At 36.1% G+C, this 27,009-nt stretch overlaps 1 protein-coding gene across 1 annotated transcript in view; it reads right to left on the reverse strand.

Moving 5' to 3' along the window:
* DNAH5 (dynein axonemal heavy chain 5) overlaps window positions 1-27,009 on the reverse strand; it is a gene marked incomplete at its 5' end in the record, with an annotated part of 294,184 nt that overhangs the window by 152,013 nt on the left and 115,162 nt on the right. Inside the window, 10 exon segments of the mRNA XM_043995374.1 lie at window positions 3,937-4,090; window positions 9,708-9,815; window positions 10,870-11,004; window positions 13,042-13,236; window positions 15,292-15,479; window positions 15,889-16,067; window positions 21,592-21,764; window positions 23,640-23,864; window positions 26,140-26,352; window positions 26,683-26,839. Of these exon segments, the coding sequence (XP_043851309.1) occupies window positions 3,937-4,090; window positions 9,708-9,815; window positions 10,870-11,004; window positions 13,042-13,236; window positions 15,292-15,479; window positions 15,889-16,067; window positions 21,592-21,764; window positions 23,640-23,864; window positions 26,140-26,352; window positions 26,683-26,839 (1,727 nt within the window).

The raw sequence follows: 27,009 nt of genomic DNA on the forward strand, positions 1-27,009 counted from the left end.
GTTCAAATCCAGCCTCAGACACTTAACACTTACTAGTTGTGTCACCCTGAGCAAATCACTTAACCCCTATCGTCTCACTAAAAAACAAAACAAAACACAAACAAAACCAAACAAAAAAAACCCACAAAGATTGTACAGATAAGTACAAGGAGTTGGAGAAGGGGTTGTTTCTTTTTTTTTTTTTTTTAGTGAGGCAATTGGGGTTAAGTGACTTGCCCAGGGTCACACAGCTAGTAAGTGTTAAGTGTCTGAGGCCGGATTTGAACTCAGGTCCTCCTGACTCCAGGGCTGGTGCTCTATCCACTGCGCCACCTAGCTGCTCCGAAGGGGTTGTTTCTAATACTATAGCTTCTGTATTAATTTTAAATGTATTCCCCTGATTACCTAGACAAACAATTAGCTTTTAGAAAAAGATATTTTCAAAGGAACAGAAAGGTTGATATAAAACAATCTCGCATAAAGTCTGGGACATATTCCCCAGAAATACATACAGAGTTGGGGGAAAATGGAATCAACCTTAGAAAACACATATGACAAAGGAGTAATTCACAACTCCTGGTTTCTGCAAATTCTTTTGTACAATCTTTAAGGACATTCCCTACGTTCTAAGGGCTGGTGCTTTTACTGAGTCCTGGGGCTACCTTAATGAACTATTTTGTCCCCAGATTCCTGGCTAACAATCATCAGCCACTACTGTTCTGGGGACATTGGTGACAAGTTTGATGGAAGGTACAAATCTTTCAACTTTTAGAGTTCACAAAATCATCCTCTAGTCAAGAAAGAAGATAGAGACTATTTCCAAAACACACCCAAGTAATTCTTTCTCTGACTTGACTAGAGTTGTTCCAGCATTGTTCAGGCCTGCTATTAGAATGTTGGATTCTAAAATGAAGTCCTGTTTTACCTATGTCCCATAGGATATAACTGGCTCTATTAAACCAACAACTTTTTCTTTTTCTTGAAGCCTTCCTTACCATCCATTTAACCCTTAAGTCTACAGTCAGGTCCCTATTTCATTTACTGAAACTAATCTCTGAGTTTCTATGCCATAACTAGGATAGGACTTTGAAAAGTTTGTGCCAGGATGCCAAAACTCAGAAGACACTGATAAGATTTCTTAAACAGCAAGAAACAATTATAATTAATATCTGATTAGTTTCCTATTTCTATTAATTATCCTTGCTACCATATGATTATCCTCTCTCATATGCACCATAGCTATGACAGATAAGTTTGTTCTCATGCTATATTTACTCTACTCCCCACTAGAAATTTCTCCAACAACACATTTGAAATGTTCTAAGGATTTTGTCTCCCTACCCTGGATCTATTTCCTGCAGACTTTCCATCATTTCTCTTCTCTACCCTAAAGCCCACCTAATTTATTTTGTCTTAAAAAGTTGATTTTAGGGTTATACCTTGTCATGTTTTGTGACACTTTTCCCAGGTTCCAGAATTGCTGATTATGTCTCTCATCACAAGTCACCATTGACCTTATTTCTTTGGGCAAAAGTCTTTCATCACTCCTTCTCTTCCTAGACTTCATTATTGATTTCCAACTTAATTGACTATTTCATCCTTCTAGAAATATTTCCCTTGGCCTTTAAAACCTCAAAGTCTCTTTTTCTACCTATCTTTTCATCTATCTCCTTCACTGTCTCCTCTTTGTTATTCTGATGATTTGGAGATGGTATTTTCCAAGGTTCTGCTCTTAACCTTTTCTTCTCTTTCTGCTTTCTTTCACCAGCCTCAATGATTACATAGTCTCAACTATTAGTCCTAATTACTCGTCAAATCTATATTTTCTTTCACTTTTCTCAACTTCAGAACTACATTTTAAAATGATGTGTGAATGGAACATCAAAAATTCAAATTTTCCATTTCCAAAGCTAAACTAATTATCTTCCCCATGAAATTCCTCCTCCCTGATGATCTTCCAACCTCCAATCTTTCCTACCATATAATTCTTCCTTTACAGCACTGTTTGGTTTATCTTCCTTATGGATAAATACGATAATGTTACCACACACACACACATACACACACATACACACTCAAAATCCTCTAATGGATCGCTGTTACCTATCAAATACAGACTAATTATTGGACCCCAATATCCCACCATCCTACCTTTCCAGCCTTAAACCTTAAATCTTTCCTCCATATTGACTAGGTTTCAACTAAAGTAGACTATCATCCCCAAAATAAACTTTTCTCTGGCCCGCACCAAATATTTGCTCATGCTGCTCCCTATACTTGAAATACCTTCCCTAATCTCAGCTCTTCCTGCCAAAATAATATCAATTCATAAGGACTAGAAGATACATTTTTAACCAGACTTAGAAATTGTTGACCACAAGAAACCTTATTATCACTCACAATGATGTTACCATACATTTTAAAAACAGATATTAAGCTTTTCAATTGACCAGAGTGGGAAAAATCATCAAATATCAAATTTTAGTATAACATCTGGTTCAGGAAGGCTGCAAAGTATATGGTAACTCAGTGATAGTAGGGTCAGGGGGCACTCTGGGAGATTGGGATCCTGCAAATGACTCATTACTGTCAAAATTGAAAATCAGTCTGAAGAATGGAAATCTCATTAGGGAACTGAATACAAATGCCACCCGTACAATGCAGCTTTCCTTGATTATTGTCCTGTTGCACCTGGCTCTCTGGCTCTCTCTAGGGAAAGGACCTACCAAACAGGAAAACTGGCTAGCTACCAAAATTGGGGTCTGCAACAAGTTAAAACTACATGAGATCAGCCTATATTTAGACATCTTGGAGAAGAGTGTTTACCTAAAATTAGGCAACAACACATTGAAGAATGTTGCATATTGAGGCCATTTCTAGAAGTCACAGGTCAATACTAAGAATATATGAAGAACAGAATTTTTTTAAAAAAAGTATTACTTCATTTGACAAATTGATTTGCTGACTACATGAATGGCTTTTAGTGTCTAGTGCCTTGCTTCTTAAACTGTGGGTCACAACCCTATATGGGGTCATGTAATTGAATTTAGGGATGGTGAAAAATTTGACAATAGCAAAAGGTTATGTATACCTACTTTATACCTACCTTTATAGCCAGGACTATGTAAAAATTTCTTAGGTGAAAAGAAGTTGCAAGTGGAAAAAGTTTAAGAAACCCTGCTCTAGTCAATTCTCTAAGACTATAAGATTCAGAGGAAATGCCAACACACACTGGCAAAGGACCTTATTCAATTAGACTTCCTTATACTAATGAAATGACAGGTCTAGTTTCTATCCCCACCCCAATTAAGGCAACCTTTCCAGTTGCTGGGTAGGGTGCTTCCCACAACTCTCTACTAATTTGGATGAATCATTGCTGCTGTTACAGTCAGCAGCAGTTAGTTTCTCCACTCCTTTACTTCTCCTATCACTTGGCCTGTATATCCTCTATACATTTGTCAAATGTACTGGTAAATTGTATTTATCTTTATACATTTTGTATCCTCCAACTCTAATATGCTCTGTGAGGTCAGGGAATGTATCTTAATCTTTATATCTCATTTAGTTATTTATAAATGTCAGGTACTTCATAAATATGTGTAAAAGCTAAAGTTAGAACCCAAGCTTCCTAGAATCCAGCAGAGTCTCTGACTTTTGTGACACAAGAATTACAAATGGATCATGCATATGAACAGCTTTAGTTTCTCCCATAGCCCTTCTTTGCCATTTATCTTAACAAATCCTTAATTCCAGGACTTCATAGGAACTTCCCAACTTCTAGAGCCTTTACCTGGCTGCCTTCCTCTCTCCTCTCTCCCTTCAGGCCCTATAGATTCAAAGGGCTACTAGTAACCATATATCTGAGAAACTGGATCTGACTAGATTATGGAACTCAGAATTATAGTACAGGATGACTATATCAACTTGGGATAACTTACAACTCAAATATTTCTTTACCTGTCATTGATTTCATTAAGGTGTAGATGCAGGTTGTTTTCCCTGCCCCACTAGGTCCCAAAGTCATCATTCCATGCCTCACCCGCTGTGTTTCAAACAGTTGGATAACTTTCAGCTTCCAAGGAGGATGATTAATTAAACCAGCTTCTTCAACCTAATACCATAACCAAACAACAAAATCATTCCAATTTAATGAAAGATTCCAATTTTTAAAATCATATTTATTACATATACAAACAAAATGTAAGAATTCTTGGTGTTAAGGGCTAAAATTCTAGCTAGTCTCTCTAAAATATCCAATGAGTGGTCGCCAATAAATTATAAGCTTTAGCAAGAGTTAGACTTTTAAGCATTTATTAAGGAGAATAAGAATTTGGTAAAGAGAGAGAGAAAGGCCTAGATTCCTATCTATTAAAGGGAGAGCACATTTCTAGCTCCCTTCTCCGCCAGAGTCCAGAGGAAAGAGCCTGAAAGCGAGCGCCAGTGTCTTCCTTCCTCCTCCCACTAGCCCGCGTCACTTCCTGACGCCAAAGAAAAGACTCCTGGTCTTGCCCTCAAAGACCTTCGCTTCATGGGTGGAACTCTTCTACAGTAAGTCTCCAGCAGGTGGCGTTATTCCAATCATTACATTGGGATAATTCAACTTATAATAAAACAGGCTTTTCAATGACTTACTGACAAGGCATAAAGCCAAAGTGAACCATGATATGACCCACTGGTGATTTAATGAAAATAATATAAGAATAAAGTCTGAAAAGGAAGGCAGACTTAAAATTCTCTACTAAATACCCCACTATTGGGGTAAAAGTGATTTTTATAACGTACAAATCTGGTTGTGTCACTCCTACTGAATAAACCACAATGACAGGGGCAGCTATGTAACACAGTGGATAAGACACCAGCCCTGTATTGAGGAGGACCTGAGTTCATATCCGGCCTCAGACACTTGACACTTACTAGCTGTGTTACCCTGGGCAAGTCACTTAACCATCATTGCCCCACAAAGAAAAAAAACCACAATGACTCCCTATTGCCTCTAGGATCAAATATCAAGTCCAATGCTTAGTACTCAAAGTATTTCATAAGCTGGCCTCAAACTAGTTTTCCAGTCTTATTGCATATTACTCTACTTGGCATAGTACAGACAAATTGTCCTTCTTAGTCTTTTTCATCCATGGCACCATTTCCATACTTTTACTGACTGACCACCATGCCTGGAGTATACTCTCTCCTCATGTCTAATCCAATCCTAAATTTCCCTCAAATCTCAACCCAAAGGCCACCTGGATAGGGGATACAACACATTTAGGGAAGAAGTAGCCAAGTTTTCTTCTAGGCAGTCACAAAAATTGTAAATGGAATAATCGGGAAGAAAACTGTCATGACCTTTCTAGGAGTAGTGGTAATAATTCTGGAATTTTGCTCACAGAGCAAAGGCAAGTGGTGAAATGGGGTCTGGATATCATCAGGACATATGGCAAGCAGTCTCTGTTAGACAGGTTCTTGGTGTCCTCATAGATGGCTGGATGGGATGTCAAATGTGGTCTGGAGAGTGCTAAATATGGTGGATTAAATATAGTAAATTTTCACTCACCCACCAATAAGGATAGATTCACTCTAGGGCAAAGTTCAGATGCTGAATGTATTAATTCTCCTTCCTTTGGGGGAGGTGGGTCATGGTCCCTGGAGATTATGGTCTAAAGTATCAAAAGGATATTGTTTCCTTTAGGGAGAAGGGGCACATCAACAGGGCAAGTGGTAATATGTTTGCTCTGTCCAAGTCCTGGCATACTAATAAATACTAAGTGGGCTCATTAAATGTATTAAATGTCTGGGCATTAAGCTCCCGAGATGTAATCAAGTCCCTAATGAATGAACAAAAAAAACATTTATTAAGCACTTATTATTTGTAAAGTACTGTATAAGGTGCTGAGGGTAAAAATATCAACATAAAATAGTACCTGCCCTTAAAGAGCGTAATAGGAAGAGAGAATTCTATAGAGGAGTAATTTCTGGGGAAGAATTTTTTTTTTTTTTGTCTAATCACTCAGGTGGTGAGTGAAGCCATAGGGAAGTCAATTATCACATCCTTTGGAGCAGCAGTGGCAGTAAGATTCTTGAGGAGGGAACAAGCAACTAAAATATAGTCATAAATGTAATAGCACTAAAATAGTAATGGAATTCAAAGAATCTTTACAATAACAAAATATATAAGGACAAATAGCAAATCAAGGAAAATTATGACACTTATAAAGGATGAAAAAGTTAATGAATTTCAAGATTGATAACAGTACTTCTCTGAAAAAAGATATAAATTGTCAATACATTAAAAGTTTTGAAACTCCAATTATCAGAGATATGCACATTTAAACAACTCTGAGTTATCAACTTTTGACAATAAAACAAGAAAGGATAAATTTTTAAAAGTCATTGCTGGTAAAGCGATTGAATAAACATTGATGGTGGAGCTGTCCACAATTGCATATAGGAAATAGCACAATACGTTTAATGGCCCTAAGATTCTCTTTGAAATATAGGTTCAACTTTCAAATATCAATATTTTCCCAGTGATACTGTAGGGCTGTGAATTATGGAATACCACAGTTTCCAAAAGAATTACAAAAATGAATCAACAAAAGGGACAGCAAATGGAGGTTGGGAATAAGCTATAAAATATTGGTAATGAAGAGTTATGCAGGAAAAGAAGAATAAAGGACAGCATCAGTGCACCTACATGACCAAAAGAGGAAGTGGGCTAGCATGGAATAAGGTTGAAGAAAAGCTGACAGAAAACCTTATACTATTGTTGGTAACCATATGATACAAAGATATCTAGTAGAAGGCTCTCCAGTAATTAGGATGAAGTACTTATGGGAAAACATGGACAAGAACCAGACAGAAGGAAAAGGTGTGGATGAGTCACTCTTAAGGTCACCAACACTTCATTGCATATTCCAGTGGATATAGTACTGGCCTGGAGTCATGAAGACTGATCTTCATGAGTTCCAATCCAGCCACAGATATTTATTAGTTATGTGACTTACTATGTGATTTATTAGCTAAGAGTAAGTCACTTAACACTGTTTGCCTCAGTTCTTCATCTGTCTAATGACCTGGAGAAGGAAATGGCAAACCATCATAGTACCTTTGCCAAGAAAACCACAAATGGAGTCACAAAAAAGTTGGACATGACTGAAATGATTCAACAACAACAAATTAGTCAAGAAGAGCTACAAAATCTATTTGATCCAGTCAACTCACTACTCACACTACTCTCCAAGAATATTATCAACAGGTGAAAAAATCCATAACTCCATAACAAAGTTTTTTCATCCTAGCAGGACTATATTTATTTTTTGTGGGGCAATGAGGGTTAAGTGTCTTGCCCAGGGTCACACAACTAGTAAGTGTCAAGTGTCTAAAGCCAGATTTGAACTCAGGTCCTCCTGAATCCAGGGCTAGTGCTTTATCCACTGTACCACCTACCTGCCCCAAAGACTTTTTGTTTTCTTTTGTTTGCTTGTTTGTTTGTTTGTTTTGGTTTTTTGCAGGACAGTGAGGATTAAGTGATTTGCCCAGGGTCACACAGCTAGTGTCAAGTGTCTGAGGCTGGATTTGAACTCAGGTCCTCCTGAATCCAAGGGCAGTGCTTTATCTACTGCACCACCTACCTGACCCCCAGGACTATTTTTAATAAAAAAATACCAGACTATCAACTATCAACCTATGTATCCAATAATTGGAGAATATATTAATAAATCAAGATACAAGAATGCAACAATTTTATTTCACCATAAGAAATAAAAAAGAAATAACTGTGAGAATATACATGAAGTGATTAAAGGTCAAGAAGGCAACTTAAAGAACAAAATATGGACTAATGAGATCTATATAAATACTATTAGGAACAAAACCTTGATAAACACTCAGAAAGAGAATGTAGAAACAAACAGGATGATTTTGTTGCACCTTCTTAAAATTAATATACACATTTTTAAAACCTATGAATAGCAAAGTTTGTTTTCATGTATGATCATTTGTAATATTTTTCCACTTTTAAAAACAAAAAGAAAGGATTGAATGTCAGACTCAAGATTAAAGATGTAAATTAATAGAGGGAGAAAAAGGCAAGATGTGAGTAAAAAGTATTTAGTACCATTGGGCTACTCAACCCAATTTGCTCTTTCCAAACCAAGAAAGTTTCTTTGTTTTCAGCTTTCTCTTGATGTCAATGACCGATGCCTGACCATTGAGCCATGGTCAGCCTAGGAAGGAAATGTGGACTGATTATTTACCCTGCAGAGAAAAGTCAAGTAAAATCCCTAATGGGAGGAATACTGATATCATAGGTGCTTAATTTCACTTACAAGTCTAATAGCTTACACTTTTAGAGTAATTTCAAGTTTTCTACATACTACCCTTACATTTCTCCATTTGGTGTCCATCTCTGAGGTAAAGAGGCGTTGTAGATGTGGACTACAAGCCAGGAAGATTTGAATTCAAGTCCTATATCTGACACTGGCTCTGTGAAATGGGGGGGATTCATTTAAAATGCCACTGCTTTAGACCAGTAGTGCCAAACTCAAATAGAAACATATCCCTGTAGTCTGAATATTGACCCAGAAAACCACAAATTAACATTATCTGTGCTGTATTATATATTTATTTTGTTAAACATTTTGTTTCTTTGCTTTTTGTTTTGGGGGGGGTGCAGGGCAATGTGGGTTAAGTGACTTCTCCAGGGTCACACAGCTAGTGAATGTGAAGTGTCTGAAGCCGGATTTGAACTCAGGTCCTGCTGAATCAGGCACCTGCTGGTGCTTTATCCACTGTGCCACCTAGTTGCCCTCTGTTAAACATTTCTTTCTTTCTTTCTTTCTTTCTTTCTTTCTTTCTTTCTTTCTTTCTTCCGTTTTTTTTTTTTTGCAGGGTAATGAGGGTTAAGTGACTTGCCTAGGGTCACACAGCTAAATATTTTTAACTGCATTTCAATATGGTTCAGTTGTTGAGAGTTTTGCCTTGACACCTCTTTTCTAAACAACTATCTTAGACTATAAATTGCAGAGAAAATATTAACCTGTTTTGTTATAGGCACTTTCTTCATCTTAGAGTTCCCTATACATATATATATATACACACATATACACTTTAATATATATATATATATATGTGTGTGTGTGTGTGTGTGTAGAGGTATATGTATGTATATATGTATGTGTATATATATAAATATAAATGTGTGTATATATATACACATACACACACAATTCCTATAACTTTTTTGTGAGGTATGAATGGAAGGCATTATCACCATTTTGTAGATAATGGCCTAGAGAGTGTAAGTGATTATTACCCTTAAGGTCAGTTTTTAACGATAGAGCCAAGATTTGAATTCATATCTTCTGATTTCTTAGGGTAAGTTTCACTTTATTATAAAACCTCTGGTTACTCTCATTAAAAAAAAGAAAAGGGGGCAGCTTGGTGGCGCTGTGGATAGAGCACTGGCCCTGGATTCAGGAGGACCTGAGTTCACATACGGCCTCAGACCCTTGACACTTACTAGCTGTGTTACCCTGGGCAAGTCACTTAACCCCAATTGCCTCACCAAAACAGAACAAAACAAAAAACAAACAAAAAGCACTGGCACAGTCTTCCTGAGCCAGCAGATACCACACTAGAGGCCTTGCTATATCTTCACTTAATTCAGAGACATCAAACAAGCACCTTGCACATGCACAAACATACATACACAGAGGCCACATAATTGTTACCTTTCTGTCAATTGCAGCTTCCAGTTCAGGATAACCAGCCTTATCTAATTGTATGTTTGGGAAAAGGTCTTCAATCAGACTCAGGAATAAGGGTTCATCCTCATCAATCTAAGAGAAAAGAAAAGAAATGAGGGGAAAGGAAATGAAAAGAAAATCAAACACATTATTTTATGAGTAAAATAAAGATTTTACCTAAGCTCTAAAAAGACTAATGCAATCCTACATATTTGACAATAATTATACATACCATCTTATTTTGAACCTATATACTTTCAACATCTTTACCAGAAATCAAAGAAAAATGCCATCTGTTACCGCCTTCAAATTTGACACAAAACTTTGCTAGAATTACTCTGTTTATACATGTTCTAGTTAAAGATTAAAAAACACCCTAATAGCTATACTAGATGAGAACTCATTAGCAAATTGAGGAAGTAAGAATTCTATTTTAACTTCTCTTATGAAGTTATGTAAGTAAGACCACAGAACATAGAAACATAGATTTAAGACTAAAAAAGGCCATTAGAGGTGCATCAAGTACAACCTCTTCATTTTACAACTACAAGAATTGAGGACAAGAGAGATTAAATGATTTGCCTAAAGCCAAATATATAATAAGTATCTGAGGTGCCATTTGAACTCAGGTTTCCTGACTCTAATTTCAGAATGCTATCAACTATATCATTCTGCCTTTGAACTCAATCATTTGTGTCTGTCAGTATATAGAAATATTGGCTGAACCTCATTCTCTGCTGTGCGATTAAAAAAAATCAAAGTTTCTTACAAACATACAATTTAATAATTTTCAGCCATGTAATGTTGTTGGGCAATGAATGGAGGCCAGTTTTAGTTCAAATGAATAAAAATCATTAGTTAGCAATAGAAATATAAACAGGACTTTGATTGATAAAATTTCCTCATTCATCTTTCCTGCTATAAGTGCTTTGACCATGTTCAGTCATTTGATATGATAGTGACGGTAAATATAGATTATACTGGCTACAATGTAGACAATATTATTTTTTAATTTTCCCTAGTGTTTTCTGTAGCAATTAAGTGCTTTCAAATTAGCATCTCTAGTAAACATCTCTAATAGCTATTAGTGCTTGATCAATTGAACTGGTGCTTAAGTAAGTGGAACATGCCCATCTGTAAAGCTTACCAGTTTAGAAAGATTCATATCTCTTAGCACACGCATGACAATGGTTGATTCTGTGTCAGTAGGGTTGGCTCTTTTTGCTGCTCCTAAAGTCCTGAGTACTGACAAAATATTACGTAGTCCAAAATCATAATGTACCTACAGAATTAGAGATTTTTTAAAAATATTATTCCAGGAATATCTTTCAGGAAAAAAAATGATTTATCTAGAAAGATCACTTGAGGATGCAATGGTGATTAAATGATAATTATCCATTGATAAACATCCAAAAACAATTGGTGCTTAGCATAGATTTCTCTCAGAATACTTTGAAATACAAATAGAGAACACAAAACACAAAAATCTTTTCTATTTCATTCAATTTATTTTGTGAATATGAAAATTCACTAGGAAATGTTAGTAGGGCTAAAATAATGGGGAAAATTATTTACAGAAATTTCACTGATATGCAGAGAACCTATTTTTTAACATGAAGAGAAGGATGTAGTTTTACTATAAAAGAAGAAGCTATTGTATGTGTAGGTGACAGCAATATAAGAAAAGATTTAGAAGCAGAAGAAACAGGACTGAATGAAGAAGATAGTAACAATAAAAGCAAGGTGAGAAAACAAATGAAGAGTTTGGGCTGAAAAAGAGAAAACAAGAGTTAGGCATACAGAGCCTTGAAGTACTGAAGAACTTGGTAAAATGACTTAGAGTAAGAAAAGAAAGATTTGGAATAGAGTAGCCAAATGGTTGACATGATGGTTTGGAAATGGCAGAAGCATAACGTGGGATGCTAGTGAGAAGGTTACAGTAGATCTGGCACGGAACTTGGCTAAGTATCTAACCAGCTGCATGTCCTTAGCTAAGTAAGCTAACCTCTCTGTGTCTGTTCTATTCAGGCATATGCTGGTAAACATTTAACAACCAACCCCCCACCCTAAAAAATAAAGTAAGACATCTATATTATTAACATTTTTTTTTCATAATGCTCTCAAGTCTGGAATCTAGACCTAAGACAATCAACAAAACAATCAATCAAGCATCGATTTATAGCATTTACTGATGTCCAAAGTACTCACACTGAAGCACCACCCTAGTTCTTATTATCTAGAAAACTAAGGAAGCGGGGTGTGTGGATTTATAATCTCCCAGATCCCTCTCAGCACTAATATTCTATGATTTCGCAGTGGAGGCTGAGAGTACATAGATAGGATTAAATTCAATAATTCCCTGATTCAACATTTATTAAATGTCTATACTGAACTGGGCTAAGAGACAATCTAGTATAGGATAGAGGACATGTATATGAGTCAAAAAAAGTCAATGTTTAAATTCTATCTTTTACACATACGAGTTGTGTGCCACAGACAAGTTATCTTTCAGTTCCCTAAATGATTCTTTTAAGTTATAAGGGAGCCACTGATCTTCATCAGTAGGGAAAGTATCCACAGTGGGAACTCTATCTACTAATGAAATCATAAGTACGATATAACCCCCTCACCCCAACTATATATAATAACTATATAATATAGTAACATATCATATAGTGTTTATATAATATTATATAAGCAATATGGCTTATTATTGTATATGATTATATATTCATATAATGCTTGTATAATAAATTTATATAATATGGTGATGTATCACTTATACAGAATTAAATTAAGTTTATTTCAACTAATCAAATATATAAATATATCATAAGTAATATTATATTAACATGTGACATAATTATCACATATTTTACCTAGTATAATTAATTCTATGTTAACATTATTTCTAATATATAATAGTTTAGAATAGGTGCCTCAGAGAAGCAATCTTTCTACCCATTCAGGATGACACCTTCCATGCAATTCCTTGTCTTTGACAGTTGCCTAGGATTACATAGCCAGTACACATAAAAGGTGGGACTGACCCTAGGTCTTCCTAGATCCAAGACTAGCTCTCTCTCACAGGACAGGGCATATGAGGCATAGATTTATGTTCTACACTTTAAATTACCCTTCTTAAAAGTCTGATGTGCATGCAAAGTACTATTATTGTAGTGGTGCTTGTGCTTGTGTTTATTTGCCAAATGAGAGTGGCATTAAATCCTTACCCCCTACATAATTTTGCAACAAATTAAACTTTGATTGAAGAAATCAAGAGATGCATTGATTCAAGACAATCTTTGGATAGTCACACCTGCTTAGAGAGCTGTTCCTCACACAGTTTATATAATGTGAAAAACTTCCTTGCCAAGATGATGTTATCAATGAAACCACAGCTAGCCAGCTTCACCCGGATTATAATTTGGCGATCAGGAACCATCATAGCCACTGAACGGAAATTAATCTTTAAATTTTCAGGTAGCTCCTGACGACCAGCATAGCCAGGGTTCTAAACAGAAGAAGTTTCAATATAATAGTTATTAAACACCACAGTAGAAGCAACAACCTAACCACCTGTTCCCATGCAGGGTAGATTTTTTTTTCCTTTAAAAGTATAGAGAGGGGCAGCTAGGTGGCGCAGTGGATAGAGCACCGGCCCTGGATTCAGGAGTACCTGAGTTTAAATCTGACCTCAGACACTTAACACTTACTAGCTGTGTGAACCTGGGCAAGTCACTTAACCCCAATTGCCTCACTAAAAAAAAAGTATAGAGAACTTACTCAAAGATTTACCTTAGGGGACTAAAGGTTCAGACTCTTTATTTCACTTTTTAAATACATACCTGAGTTCAAAGAAGCCAAAAGAAGCTGAAAGGACAATGAAAGGTTTAGCCGGTAGAATTGGATTGAAACTTCACTTATCTGAATATTCTCAAAGGGTTCTCAAAGGTTATCCTTCTTGAATATCTTTCTGTTAGGGGTCTCATTTTGGTAGCTGATAAATGACCTATGAATGTCTTATTTTATCCCAGTATCAAATCTAAATTTCTGAGTTCCGCTCTGAGTGAGGCTTAAACAAGGACAAATACCTACTACATGCAAAGTTTTGAATGAAGCAACCAAGGCTATGCTTCAAAGCTGACAAAAGACCAATAATTTACTCTCTTCACTGACAGTTCACAACACCTCTTGAGTACTAAGTACTAAGTAGATGGTTCTATAAGTTGTTGTGGCAAAGAAAGCAATACCTGTTGGTCAACCTTCTGCTAATAACATTGGGCTAGAGGCAAAGATTAAATAAAACTTGGTTATTGTGAGAAATGGGTAGTTGTCTCCTCTCAATGTGGATATAACAGTCAGTCATACTCCCCTGACCTGTTTGTAGGACAAAGGTCTCAGATCCCCTCCTCCCCCTCAGGTTAGCAAGGTCACATGGTTCAAGGAGCCCTGGTCTCAATTAGGTCCTCTCCAGAGTTCTGTCCATATAAGGAAGTATAAGGTCCACTCCTGAGTTATGCCCATACAAGGAAGGTGGGGGGAATACTGCGTTCTGATTAGCTAGTTTTTGCGCATAGATTGTAACCCCGACCAGTGATGAAAAAGGGGAAGTTCCATTCGCGTTAGGGACTAGGGTATAAAACAGGGCCTGTGAGCCCCCTTTCGGGGCACCCACTAGCTGCACACTAGGGTGCCTCCTTCTCATGAGAAGAAAATAAAGCCTTTGTCACCTCCCTGCTGAGTTACTGAGAATTATTGAGAAGAGGATGGGTTTTTCCCTCACAGTTAGGCATTCATGAACTACTCTCATAGAGCATTAAGCACATAAAAAGCCAAGATTGAAAAAAGAAATAATGATGCAGATGCAATGCAATAAACCTGTAATCACTACTAGTTTGGTACAGTGAGGGAAAGACTATTTGCGATAAGAAGACCTAGGTTTGAATCCTGGCTTTTCTCTCGCTATATGAGTGAAATTAAGAAAACCACTTTTCCTTTCTCACCGAGTCGTCTCCTCATCTGTAAAATGAGAAGACTGAATGAGATTATTTCTAAGATCCCTTCCAACTCTTGACCTTGTTGTCATTAATAAGATTTACCATTCTAAGGACCATCAAGCATGACTAATGTGTGTGTGTTTCTTAATTAGCCAGACCTGTGTCATCATCAAAGAAGGGACCCCCCCCCCCCCAGTAAGGCATCTCCTTCACAATTGTAGATGAACACATTAGCAACAGTCTGAGAGAGCTGCTTGGGATCAATACACATTTAATTGACTTGCCTAAGGTCACAAAGCCAGGATGTGGCAGAATCTGAAGTGGAACCCAGTCCTTCCAACTCTAAAGCAGCATCAGTGAGTGAGAGAGAGAGAGAGAGAGAGAGAGAGAGAGAGAATCTGAAATGATGAATTATTGTTATCAATCTGCTAGGAGCAACCGAATGAAAACACATATAAATGCATCCTAGAATCTACAATCCCAATTCTTACTAATGAGAAACAACTAAAATTCCGTTCTTAGGGGGAAATATTACAAGAAATTCAGCAGTTAGTTTTATATAGTCTTACCATGGTTAGAAAGAGTCCAAATTCTGGGTTCATCTGTATTGTGTCTCCATCAGTAAAAATAAAACTCTTTTTACGTTCCTTCTTACATGTCAGAATAATGGAGATTTGCTGTGCAGCAACAGATAACACTGGTAGATCAATACGGTTAAATTCATCAAAGCAGCCCCAGGACCCTGACTGTGCCAGCCCTTAGAAAGAAATTTAGAGAGAGAATTTGATTAATATATGGTATCAGAGAGTTGAGGATAAGGGTTTTATAAAGGAAGAAGGCCGCTGTCAGGAATCAGTTCATTCAGAAATAAAGTAGGAGTGTACAGGGAATTGAAGTCTAGTAAAGTGAACAAAGCAGCTGGCTAAGAAAGATGCTTCATGTAGGACCTTCAGTATCACAGATCTAGCAAATCTGTGATTTGCTTAGACAAAACAAATTCTACAACAATCTGGTAGTGTTGATAATGTTTGCCCACATGACTCACCCTAGTGTAATTCAAGATTCCCTCTGAGTTTTGATTGTTTTTTGATCATTAAAAAAATCTAACTACTTTATTAAGGAAAACTAGCAAGTTGCAATTTTGTACTTTGACTACTGGCCCTCACCTTTAAAAATTCTTCCCAGGCCTCGGAAATCCATCTGGTCTGAACAATTGAAAACCACCACATATTTACCAAGGCATCTTCCCATATCTTTTGTAGTTTCTGTTTTACCAGTTCCTGCAGGGCCAGCAGGTGCTCCTCCCATACTCATTCCCAAAGCCTGAGCCAACGTGATATAACACCTATAGAGGTGAGAAGAGAAGAGGGAAATCTGACTGATGTTGAAAGTGTTGGGGAAACAGACTAGAGAAGTCATGAGCAACAGAGTTTTGGCCTGGGAATTAAGAGACATGGGTTTTAGATGTATGATTTTAGACAAACCACTTAACCCTTATGGGCCTCAATTCCTTCTCTACCAGATGAAAATGAAAGGCTAGATCATCTTTATGGTATTCTTATAACTCCAACAAGTCTTTGATTTTACTTACTTTGAATGACATTGCTCACAGGTTGCATAAGAATAAGGCATCACAACATGGACATTACTTCCTGGTAAACACATATTCTGACTTACTGAATCTGTTTTCTCTGTGCTTTTCTGTTTATCTGTTTCTCTGTCTCTGTCTCTCACACACACACACAAATACACACACACACACACACACACACACACACACACACATACACACACACACACACACACACACACACACACACACTCCTATACAGTGGTCTTCTGGCTGTTCAAGGTAGAAAGCTGCACAGAGTAAAATTTGGATGTGGTACAAAATTGTGCAGAATAATACAATATAAGAGAAAGCAATTTATAGAATAGTACTATTTAATACTGATATTCCACAAAAGCAGTGATAATTTCTTAAAGAATGATTTCAATTAAATATACACAAAAATACTTCCAATGTGGTCTCAATAAATCACAGTATGTGTCCCCTCCATTTTAACTAAATTTGTGCAGGTTTTTCATCAGAGTAGACACAGTATGATATATATTTTTTTCTAACAAAGCAACTCACAAGGATCTTTTATTGTATACAAAGTAGCAAAGGGGTTATGATCTATGCAAATGGTGCACAAATACCCACATGAATAAAAACAAGTTTTAAAGCTGAATTTCCTATTTATAATTTGATGTTTTATGCATATTATTAATATTAATACATATGCATATGGAGTAGACATGGAATATGTTGTATATATATATATATATATAATATACATTCACATTGTACACGCATATTCACAAATGAAATATATGAACAAGGTATCCCAAATGTCTTAACGTAGTTTTAAGTTTTAATAGAATATTCCGGAACAAAAATGTAGACGTAAAAAGTATGAGAACCACAAAAATCTATTCTTATGAAAAAAATGTGTGTATTAAAATGCAAATAACTTTATGCAGGAAAACAAAGAGGAAAATACATCTATTAAAGCAAGAATGGGGACAGCTAGTCAGCAGATCCAAACTAGTCCTTTGTTTCATTTCATCTTACCTCTGGGATATGTTGCTTTGGTCCCTGTAGTACAGAGAGTAATATCTCCCCTGTTGAACTGCTAAATTTCCCATTTATGGTAGAGCTGCAGAAATCAATTATTATTTAAAGACTAGCAAGCACTGGCTGATCAACTAATGTTCATTTCAAACATTACTGTCACGGGAACGGTTCTGGTTTATGAGGGAAAAGAGGCAACCAGCTTACATGCCATTATCTCAATATGCAGTGATAATATTTTAAGTGGAAAGTGCCTGAGCATGTGGCAGTGTCACCTGTCTGTCTCCATCAAGACAACTACTTAAATAAGCTTGCCTTAACTATGAAACATCAATCATCATCCAGTGATAACTACCCAAGGTAGAAGTAATTTCACACCCTTCTTAGAGAAATCAGCACAGAGTCTTTGTGTGTATATGTATCTACATGTGTATATAATATATCTTGCTTTCACTCTCCATACTACTCCGTCTCTCCTACCCATTTCTAGTGTGTTTCTTTTTGCCCCTTTCCCAATTCCTGTGGGGTTTTTTCCCTGTCACTTGCCTCTACCTTGCCTTGTGTAACACAGGGCATCTTCAACTTTTTCCACTTGTTACATAACCCCCTATGGGGTTGTGGCCCACAGTCTAAGAAGCTTTGGTCTAACCAGCCTTTCATAACTGGCTGTGATACAGAATAGAAGAAAATTTTGTACTTTGTACTACAAAACAAATTTGTGTTCCCTATTCCTAACTTTAAAAGCAGATGAGCTTAACATTTTATAATTTTCAAAACATAAATAAAAACAACTAAATTCAGTTACTCATTATTTCTATTTCATTTTATATTTTTCTGGTCACTCAGTAAGCTTTAAGCGGGGAGGGGAGGGAAGGAATGCTGTTCCTCATACATTAATGTAGTGTAAATTATTTTCATATCAATGCATTGGCATCTAGTGGCTATGGGGAAAAACACTTAAGAATGCAAGTCCAACTGAATGTGGGGGTCATGAAAAAACTGGCAACATTAAAAGGCTATATATACCTACATCCCTGGGGTTGCATAAATATTTCTCAGACAAAAAGGGGTCGAAAGTGGAAAAAGTTTAAGAATCCTTGCTCTATTTCAAACCTTCATTTTAAAGGTGAGGAAACTGAGACCAAAAGAAATGAGTGAATTGTCCCCAATAGCACAGATATTTTGTGGAAAATCCAAGAAGACCAGTCACAGAAATAATCATTAAATGCCTATGGTATAATAAATACTCCATAAGAGATAAAAATGATTTTTTTCTCATTGTTACCCTTTTACAACACAGATTCTTTTCCCCCTTTAACAATACTCCCTCCACAATAAACTCAAGAGTATGATTGTTCTGGGGCAGCTAGGTGGTGCAGTGAATAAAACACCAGCCCTGGACTCAGGAGTACCTGAGTTCAAATCCAGCCTCACACACTTGACACTAGCTGTGTGACCCTGGGCTAGTCACTTAACCCAAATTGCCCTGCCCAAAAAAACAAAAAAAAGAGTAAGAGTGTGCTGATAAATGTTTGACAACTGGCTCTCCTGGGGAAAGGTGAAAAATATATGTGTGACATACTTTTAAGAAAAATCTATTATTATTATTATCAACATTTTTCAACACTTTTTCAGGTCTAGACAATCAATAAAACAATTCCTAATTCGTAGTGTTTCCTAAATTCTGAGGTACCAATGTTCATGCAGAAATTTTAATGATCAGCTCTCCAGAGCCAGTACAAACTGACTCCATTGTACCACTGCAAAAAGTACACTAATCAAATAATTTATTATGTACAACAACAGAATTTTGTTTTGTTTCATACTTTTGGAGTAAGAGCATGGCACAGATAGAAATAGAATAGGAAAACTCGAGAAGCCACAGTTTCCAACAAAAGAAGAAGAAAAAAGGAATGAAAAAGAATGAAGTGAAAGACAATATTTTAAATAAGTCAGGAATTTGTAGAGTTAGAGAAGCAAGGATAGAAGTAGTTTTGTAAATTTGTATATATTATTTATTAAAGAAAGTGTCATTAAGAAATCCTTCATCTTGCTACTGTTATTTATTTTCTAAGGCAGGGGTTAGATGACATTTAGGAAATTGTATTGTACCTAAAATGATCCCAAACCGCTCACTGCTTCAGAAGCCCATCTCCTTAGCACAAAATTTCCTGGTGATTTAATGTGGCATCATTACATGAATATCATGAGCTCAGAAGAATCCACATTACAACTAACCCACATGACACTGAAATCATGTTTGGATGCCATTATTCAAAGATTTACAAACTGACAAAGTAATGTTAAACTCTCTTCCACAATGCATATGAACTGGGGAGCAGCTAGGTGGCGCAGTGGATAGAGCACTGGCCCTGGAGTCAGGAGGACCTGAGTTCAAATCCGACCTCAGACACTTAACACTTACTAGCTGTGTGACCCTGGGCAAGTCACTTAACCCCCATTGCCCTGCAAAAAACAAAAACCAAAACCCACAATGCATATGAACTTAACTTCCTTTCTTCACATTATGGTTACTAAAGAGAGCTCTTACTATTAACTTAAAGTAACCACTGGCTTACTTGTGTTTCAGAAGAAAAGGGATTAGAACCAAGCCTGAGAGAACATACTAAATTTCTTTGGTGGGGGCGGGGGGGGGGGTTGGGGATGGAATTATCCCTCTAAAATAAATGAAGAAAGAATAAATTTATATTGTCTGAACTTCAAACAGAGGAAGGAACAAGGAGCATCATGATTCCCCTCACCAAATATTTTATCCTTTTTCTTCACTAGGCCTAGCTCTGCCTTATACAAGGACTTGGATAAAAGGTATGCTTTTGAGTTCATCCCTCTAAAATGTGAATCATTGAGTTACCTTATTTCTTCTTATTTTTACATTCACTCCTCTTCTTGTCTCTTTCTGGCCTGCATTTTCTCAAACTTAGCATATGGAAATGTATAAAAATAAGATATTTCCAGAGCTGGCTGCTCTTGTCTTCTTTATCCTAACTAAAAGCAATCTTATTCATTAAAAGTGGTTAAAGTTAGGTGTGCTACCTAACCCTAACAATCACAGATAGAATGCCTTAAAGACATCTCCTAAGAGAGAAAAATCTATTCTGTTATTATTAGAATTGTTAGAAAGATTCTAAAAATATGTATTTTCTAATAAATAATTATTGCTCTATTATTAGAAATAATGCTGAACCTATTGCTCTGCAACCACAGATCTCTTCCTTTTAAGAATATGATGAATTCAATAACCATGCGGTGGCCACATGATTTGAATTCATCATTTTCTTAAAAGGAAAACCAAATGGTACATAATAAATGTTCACTATATACAATTCGTTTTTATGTTCTATGTATATTAACTGCTCATTTCATTTGGTATTAATAACAAGGCATTACTTTTTTTGTGTTTTTTGTTTGTTTGTTTTTGTTTTTTTGGTGAGGCAATTGGGGTTAAGTGACTTGCCCAGGGTCACACAGCTAGTAAGTGTTAAGTGTCTGAGGCCGGATTTGAACTCAGGTTCTCCTGACTCCAGGGCCGGTGCTCTATCCACTGCTCCACCTAGCTGCCCCAAGGCATCATTAAAAAAAAATTATAATGTGGCTGATGTCAGAAAGTTTAAGGTAGAGTCATAGACTTGCAGAATTTTAGCATTGAAAGAGATCTTTAAAAATTCCAAATGTAGCTCCCCCCTCATTTTACAGATGAGCTAATTGAGTTCAGAGAGGCTAAATTACTTGACCCAGTGATAGAGCCGGGATTAGAATTCAAATCTCTTGATCAGTATTCTTTCCACTATTTCTTAGATGTATTGGCATTCCATTGCTTTTTGCCCAAATGCCGATTTGGTTGTTTCGATGGGATGGCACTAAGTACCAGAATCAATAAGATGGTGGTTCAGGCCAACTATGATGTATAACACTTTTTTTTTATTTCCATAAAAACAAGGAACAGCACATTCATCTTCATGGCCATTCAATTTCCACAAATCATTTTAACTTTGGCTCAACTGAGACAAAGTGAAATTGCTTTGTATGGGCTCCTCCTGGGTAAGTCTGGTGAGATTTTTATCCCTACCCAGCATAAAATATATGGGAAAACACACATATAATGCTAAAAATGTCTGGGTTTCAAAGACTTCAGATACAAAAGAACCAATAAAACCATAAGACATAATAAACCCCCCTAAGCATTTTGAAAAGAAGAAAGAAGGAAAAAAAAATTATAGAATCCTTCCATCACCTATCTGTGAGAGGAGTTATGACAAGTCTGTCAGTGCAGCCTAAAAATTCATTCTGGTATATAAAAGCGACATCTGTGATGTGAATCATCATCTTGTCAGAGTCTTCATTAAAATAAAATCTGCACTGTTTCAGCCACTCGAAATCGGTAGGGTTCTTGATGTGCATATGACACTGAAATTTAAAATAGATACATGATTACAAGAGAGAGAACAATTTATTTCAAATATATAAATTAACATTTTGACTGGGCTGCAAAGAGTAGTAAAGGGGACTCACTGGAATTCCTGACAATTCTGGGACAGGGCAAGTATCTACTCTTCATTTCACAGCCTCACAAATAATAGTGTGAGTGAGAGGAGTACTTTCCTTAAACAAGATGTACGCACACATCCAATGAAATGAAATGTCTTTGCAATAAACAAGATTGGTTTAAGAAATTAAGAAACCAAAATAATGCTCACAAAAATACATTTCAAATCTATGAAGAAGACAAGAAGCATCTTATGATTTAGCATACAAAAGCAAGCACAATTTCAGATAGAGTTAATATGATGAGAAGTATTTGTTTTTAAAGAACTCTTAAACTTTTACATTAGAAAAAAGCAAATCTAAAATTCCTACAAACATATTCTACCCCCTAAAGGTTACTATTATATTGTTGCCTAGTGGCATTTCTTCTTGAATTTTTTTTAGCAAAGCACTAAATTTTCTACATTTAATAAACCAAAAAAATTCTAATTTCCAAAGTTTCCTAAATTCCAAAGATTCCCAAATATATTTAAGGGAGAATATATACTCAAGCAGTAAAAGATATTACCATTTTAGATTATTATGCTAATTACTATCATTATTTCTGAGCTAATATTTCCTAATTCTTTATTGTATAGATATTCTTTACTTCATAGATATTAAAATAGCAGAAAATTTTACAATTGCAAGTGTTGGATTTAAAGTTGGAGGACCTAGACTCATGTAACAGTTCTGCCCCTTGCTACATAGGTGACCTTTAATAAAATCACTTAACCTTTCTGGAACTCACTTTCTTTATACATCAAATGAGGTCGTTTAGACCATATGATTCCCAAGGTCCTTTCCAGTCTTATATCTATGATCCCATGACATTTAGGACAGAAAATACGCCCTAGAAAAAAACTAGCATTTCATTAATTATACTAAATATGAGCTGTCACCTTCCATACCAAATGGAGTATTTCATAAAAACAGATTTTTCTTCCTATTTTTTGCCCATTTTTTCCTTTTCCTAAAACTTTGCTATGCTTATCTACTTTTAAAGATGGAAAGTTACTATAGAATCTAGAGCATAGCATATTGAGGGCAAACACTGGTAAATGTGGCAAAAAAAAATTTTAAATATTTAAATATAAAACAATATTTAACAAAAACCTCAAATATCCAGATAAACATTTCTACTAACAATGAAATTGGTCTTAGTAGTAATAATAATCATCAAAATGTCTTGAATTAATAGGCATTTTTAAATGATCAGATCTGCTTTTGTAGAGACAGGGGAATGACAGGGAATTCCCTATGCTAATGAATTCTCAGATTTGAAACCTAAAAAGAGAAAAACTGTTAGATAAGCAGGCTGACAGACAGACAGACAAGTAACAGACAAACATACAAAAAGAAAGAGAATTCTAGCTATATATTTTTAAAATGGAAATTCCACACATAGCCTTTTCACAGTTAACAGGTAAATGTACACTGCTTCCTGAGAAGGGAAAAAATATAAGTAATTGTCGGTCATCATGAAGACTGTTAAGCTGAATTCCAACTTTTATTTTGATTCAATTAAATCAAAATCAACTAAGTGAGTAGATAGTAGAGGCTACTAAAAAGCATTTACCAGGGGCAGCTAGGTGGCGCAGTGGATAAAGCACTGGCCCTGGATTCAGGAGTACCTGAGTTCAAATCCAGCCTCAGACACTTGACACTTACTAGCTGTGTGACCCTGGGCAAGTCACTTAACCCCAATTGCCTCACTAAAAATAAAAAAATAAAATAAATAAAATAAAAAGCATTTACCAACTCATCAAAGATATCCCTTTGGTGGACATGAATAGTAATCAAAGTCTCATATTTTACACGTTCCACTGAACTTAAATCCTTTGTAGTCATAGCTATCAGTGTATTCAGTAGTTCTAGGAAAGACTGATTCGTTTTCTGCATGATTTTTTTATCAAACTTGGCATTTGTCAGAGCCTCCTCTGAATCTCTTGTCCATATCAACTGAATTCCTAGCAATCCAACCTGGTGGAGACAAAAAGGCACATTGATATAGAGACAGCGAAACAGAATTACCTGTAAAACAAATAGCTATTATTTATCTAAATGTGAATTCAAGGTCTTTTTTTCTGGGAAATAGTGGGTTACACTTCACAGAAGGTCTTCCGACACAGGCTAAATGAAGTCATTATGGGCATTAGATAGGAAATTCTTGCTCTAATAACAGTTGTACAGGGTGGTCTCAGAGGTTTCTTTCAATTTTGAGATTTTCTGATGCTGACTGCCCCCAGCCTTTCCAAAATCCTCCTCTAGTAATTGTTTCATCCATATGTGTATATATACACACTTATATACATATAAAGTGGGGCAAATTATAGTATATTATATTATAAAGTATAGGAATTGGGGCAGCTAGGTGGCACAGTGGATAAAGCACCGGCCTTGGATTCAGGAGTACCTGAGTTCAAATCTGGCCTCAAACACTTGACACTTACTAGCTGTGTATGACCCTGGGCAAGTCACTTAACCCTCATTGCCCTGCAAAAAAAAAAAAAAAAAAAAGTATAGGAATTTGTTATGCTTTGAGGACCCTGCCTTTGGGCTCAGATTAAAAAGCCTTTGGCCCTCAGGGGTTTTTTTTCTGTGTAAGAGGGGCAGGGGCCCCTCCTCCTCTGCTTTAGCTGAGTGGATAGAGAACACCAGCTGGACAGACAGCTTTGGAAAGCCCTAACTCCCTCTGCCCTGAGGGCAGAGCTTTCCCGGAGATCCCAGGCTTGTTCCGCCAGGCCCTGGGTGCACAGCAGGGGGTATGGTCCCCTCAAGCCTTAGGGTGGCCGGCGGATTAGCTTGGCATGTGTGGGGGCGCAGGGAGCCCGAGGTTTGAGGGGAGAGAAGGAAGATATATATCGGGGAATTATACAGTGAAGGAGGAGGGCGAAAGTAAGGATGCTGGAAGACTAAGAGAATGCAAGGAGGTCGGTGAGAGAAGGCTAGAGACGCTGAGAGGTCAGTGAGAAAGGGACGCTAGAGATGCTGATGGGGGCAGACTGATGGAGCAAGTAGAGAAGATGCAGCGGGGTTGAAAAGTGAAGGGGGCTTGGAGTTAGAAGAAAGGAGTTGAGCAGTAAAAGTGAAGCAGGGGAGCTGGAGTGAAGGAGAAAAAGAGTAAAAATTGGAGAGGACTGGAGGTGAACAGGTCCAAGGAGCATACGCTCAGGCAAGAGGCTGCAATGACCCTTATCATATTAAAAGCAGTCAGGTCTCATATATAACTCTGCATTTCTTATCTCTTACATTTATTTTTATAAATAAACCCTGCTTTGATTATTTAATTAAGAGGCTTCTTAATCATTTGCTTATCAATTTGGGAGCAGAGCAGTGTGGAGAAATTTTTAAAAAGCCCTAACAGATTGGCTTAGAAAATTAATAGCAGTCAGATAGCCAGCCAGTCAAAAGTCCTCATTTTAGTCCCTAGATAGATTAATACCCCCTAGTTAGTTAAAATATTTTTACATTTGAATGGCAACGATGAAAGTACTTACAGCCCAATTATAATTTTTCTTAACTTATAATTTTTTGTGTAGTTATAATTTTTTATATAAGGCCAGTTCTATAATTTTTCAGAGTAGAATAGGATAAGTTAATAATTTTTTACACAAGTTATGTTATTATATATATATATGGACAAAATAGGACTGCATTGCCTTTAGATTTCTCTTGTATTATTGTATTGTATTGTATTGTATGGTTGTGTTTTGTTTTTATCTTTTGTTATCATTTCATGTGTCTAAGCCTTATTTCCCCCATATCATGGCAAATTCCCTGAAGGAAAGGATTGGTCTCCTGCTTTTTTATGCTTCCACAGCAGGTAAATCAATACTTTCCATTTGAAAGCAACAAGTACATATCACATTTCCTCAGGAAAACAATTTGGTTTATTTTAGTTAGTTTTTCAATCTTTTATAAGTAACATATATTGAGACTTATCTGGCAGAAAAACTAAATGTTAATATAAAAGTGTTTCAAGGGCAATATAAATACCATTTCTGTTTTATGTATAATCCAAATTGTACATTGCACAAAAAAATGCAAAAGTAACTTTTAACTAGGAGTTTTTTAAAGTCTAGTAAAATATAATTAGCTAACTTGTGAACACATTTTTAGCCTTCTTGTATTCATGAAAATCTAGGTATTTGAGCTTTGTTTTATTAGCACTATCATTCAAGAAATTAAAAGTATATACTTCTAAAACTCTATAAAGAACATTCTACACAAAACACTATCTCAGTTTAATACTGACCTGTGCAGGAAAGGAAGAAAGAAATTCAATCAGTTGGAAGCCTGGTTCCTGGATATTTGTGGATGCTTGGCGAATCACAAGATGTAATGAGGACTGAGATTCTTCCAAGAGAGAATTAAGCCAAACTTCTACATTGCCCTCTGCCATCACAGGTTTATCCAAATCAATCATTTCACCCTCCCGCGAGGAAATTGACAGAATCCGATCATAGATCTATGTTAAAACATGAAAAAAATTACATTCATATAGAAATGAAGATAAATGCACTAGCTCTTTCTTTCTGCATTGCTTTTTTCTCCTAATCTTGTTTCTATCATTCATCAAGTTAAACTTTCAACATTAGAAATTAAGTAATAGTAAGCTTCAGAACTGATTGTCACAAGAGAAAATATTTTAAAATTATGAAATGTAACTGAACAGAGTAGATGGGTTCTCAATAATGTGTTCTTAAATATTCTATGACTACATGCTTTAAAAAATAACTGCCATAATGTATATAATAATAAGCAAAAATATATTAGTAAGAACCAAAATTGAGCATACCTTTTCATGAAATTTGACAGATTTTATGTTGTCAAAAACATTCAGCAAATGAGCCTGTATGGTGTGAGAGTCTGAAGCTTGGCCAAGAATCTCCAAAAGGGCAGGATCAGAAACAAAAAAGAAGCGAGGAAAAGAAAGACGTTTTTTCTCCAAATATCTGATTGGTAAGGAAGAATAAAAAAATACAGATTCATTTAAATACATTTTAAATTTGGTTTGCTGGGAAGCTATTTTTCAGGGGTGTGCAATGTGTATGTGATTGTTTTTGAAGTTTATTATATTTTTAAAAAATCTTTTCCCTGACGTATTACTTCTTCATATTGCTTT

This window comes from Dromiciops gliroides, chromosome 1 (genome assembly GCF_019393635.1).
Source record: "Dromiciops gliroides isolate mDroGli1 chromosome 1, mDroGli1.pri, whole genome shotgun sequence".
NCBI lineage: Eukaryota > Metazoa > Chordata > Mammalia > Microbiotheria > Microbiotheriidae > Dromiciops > Dromiciops gliroides.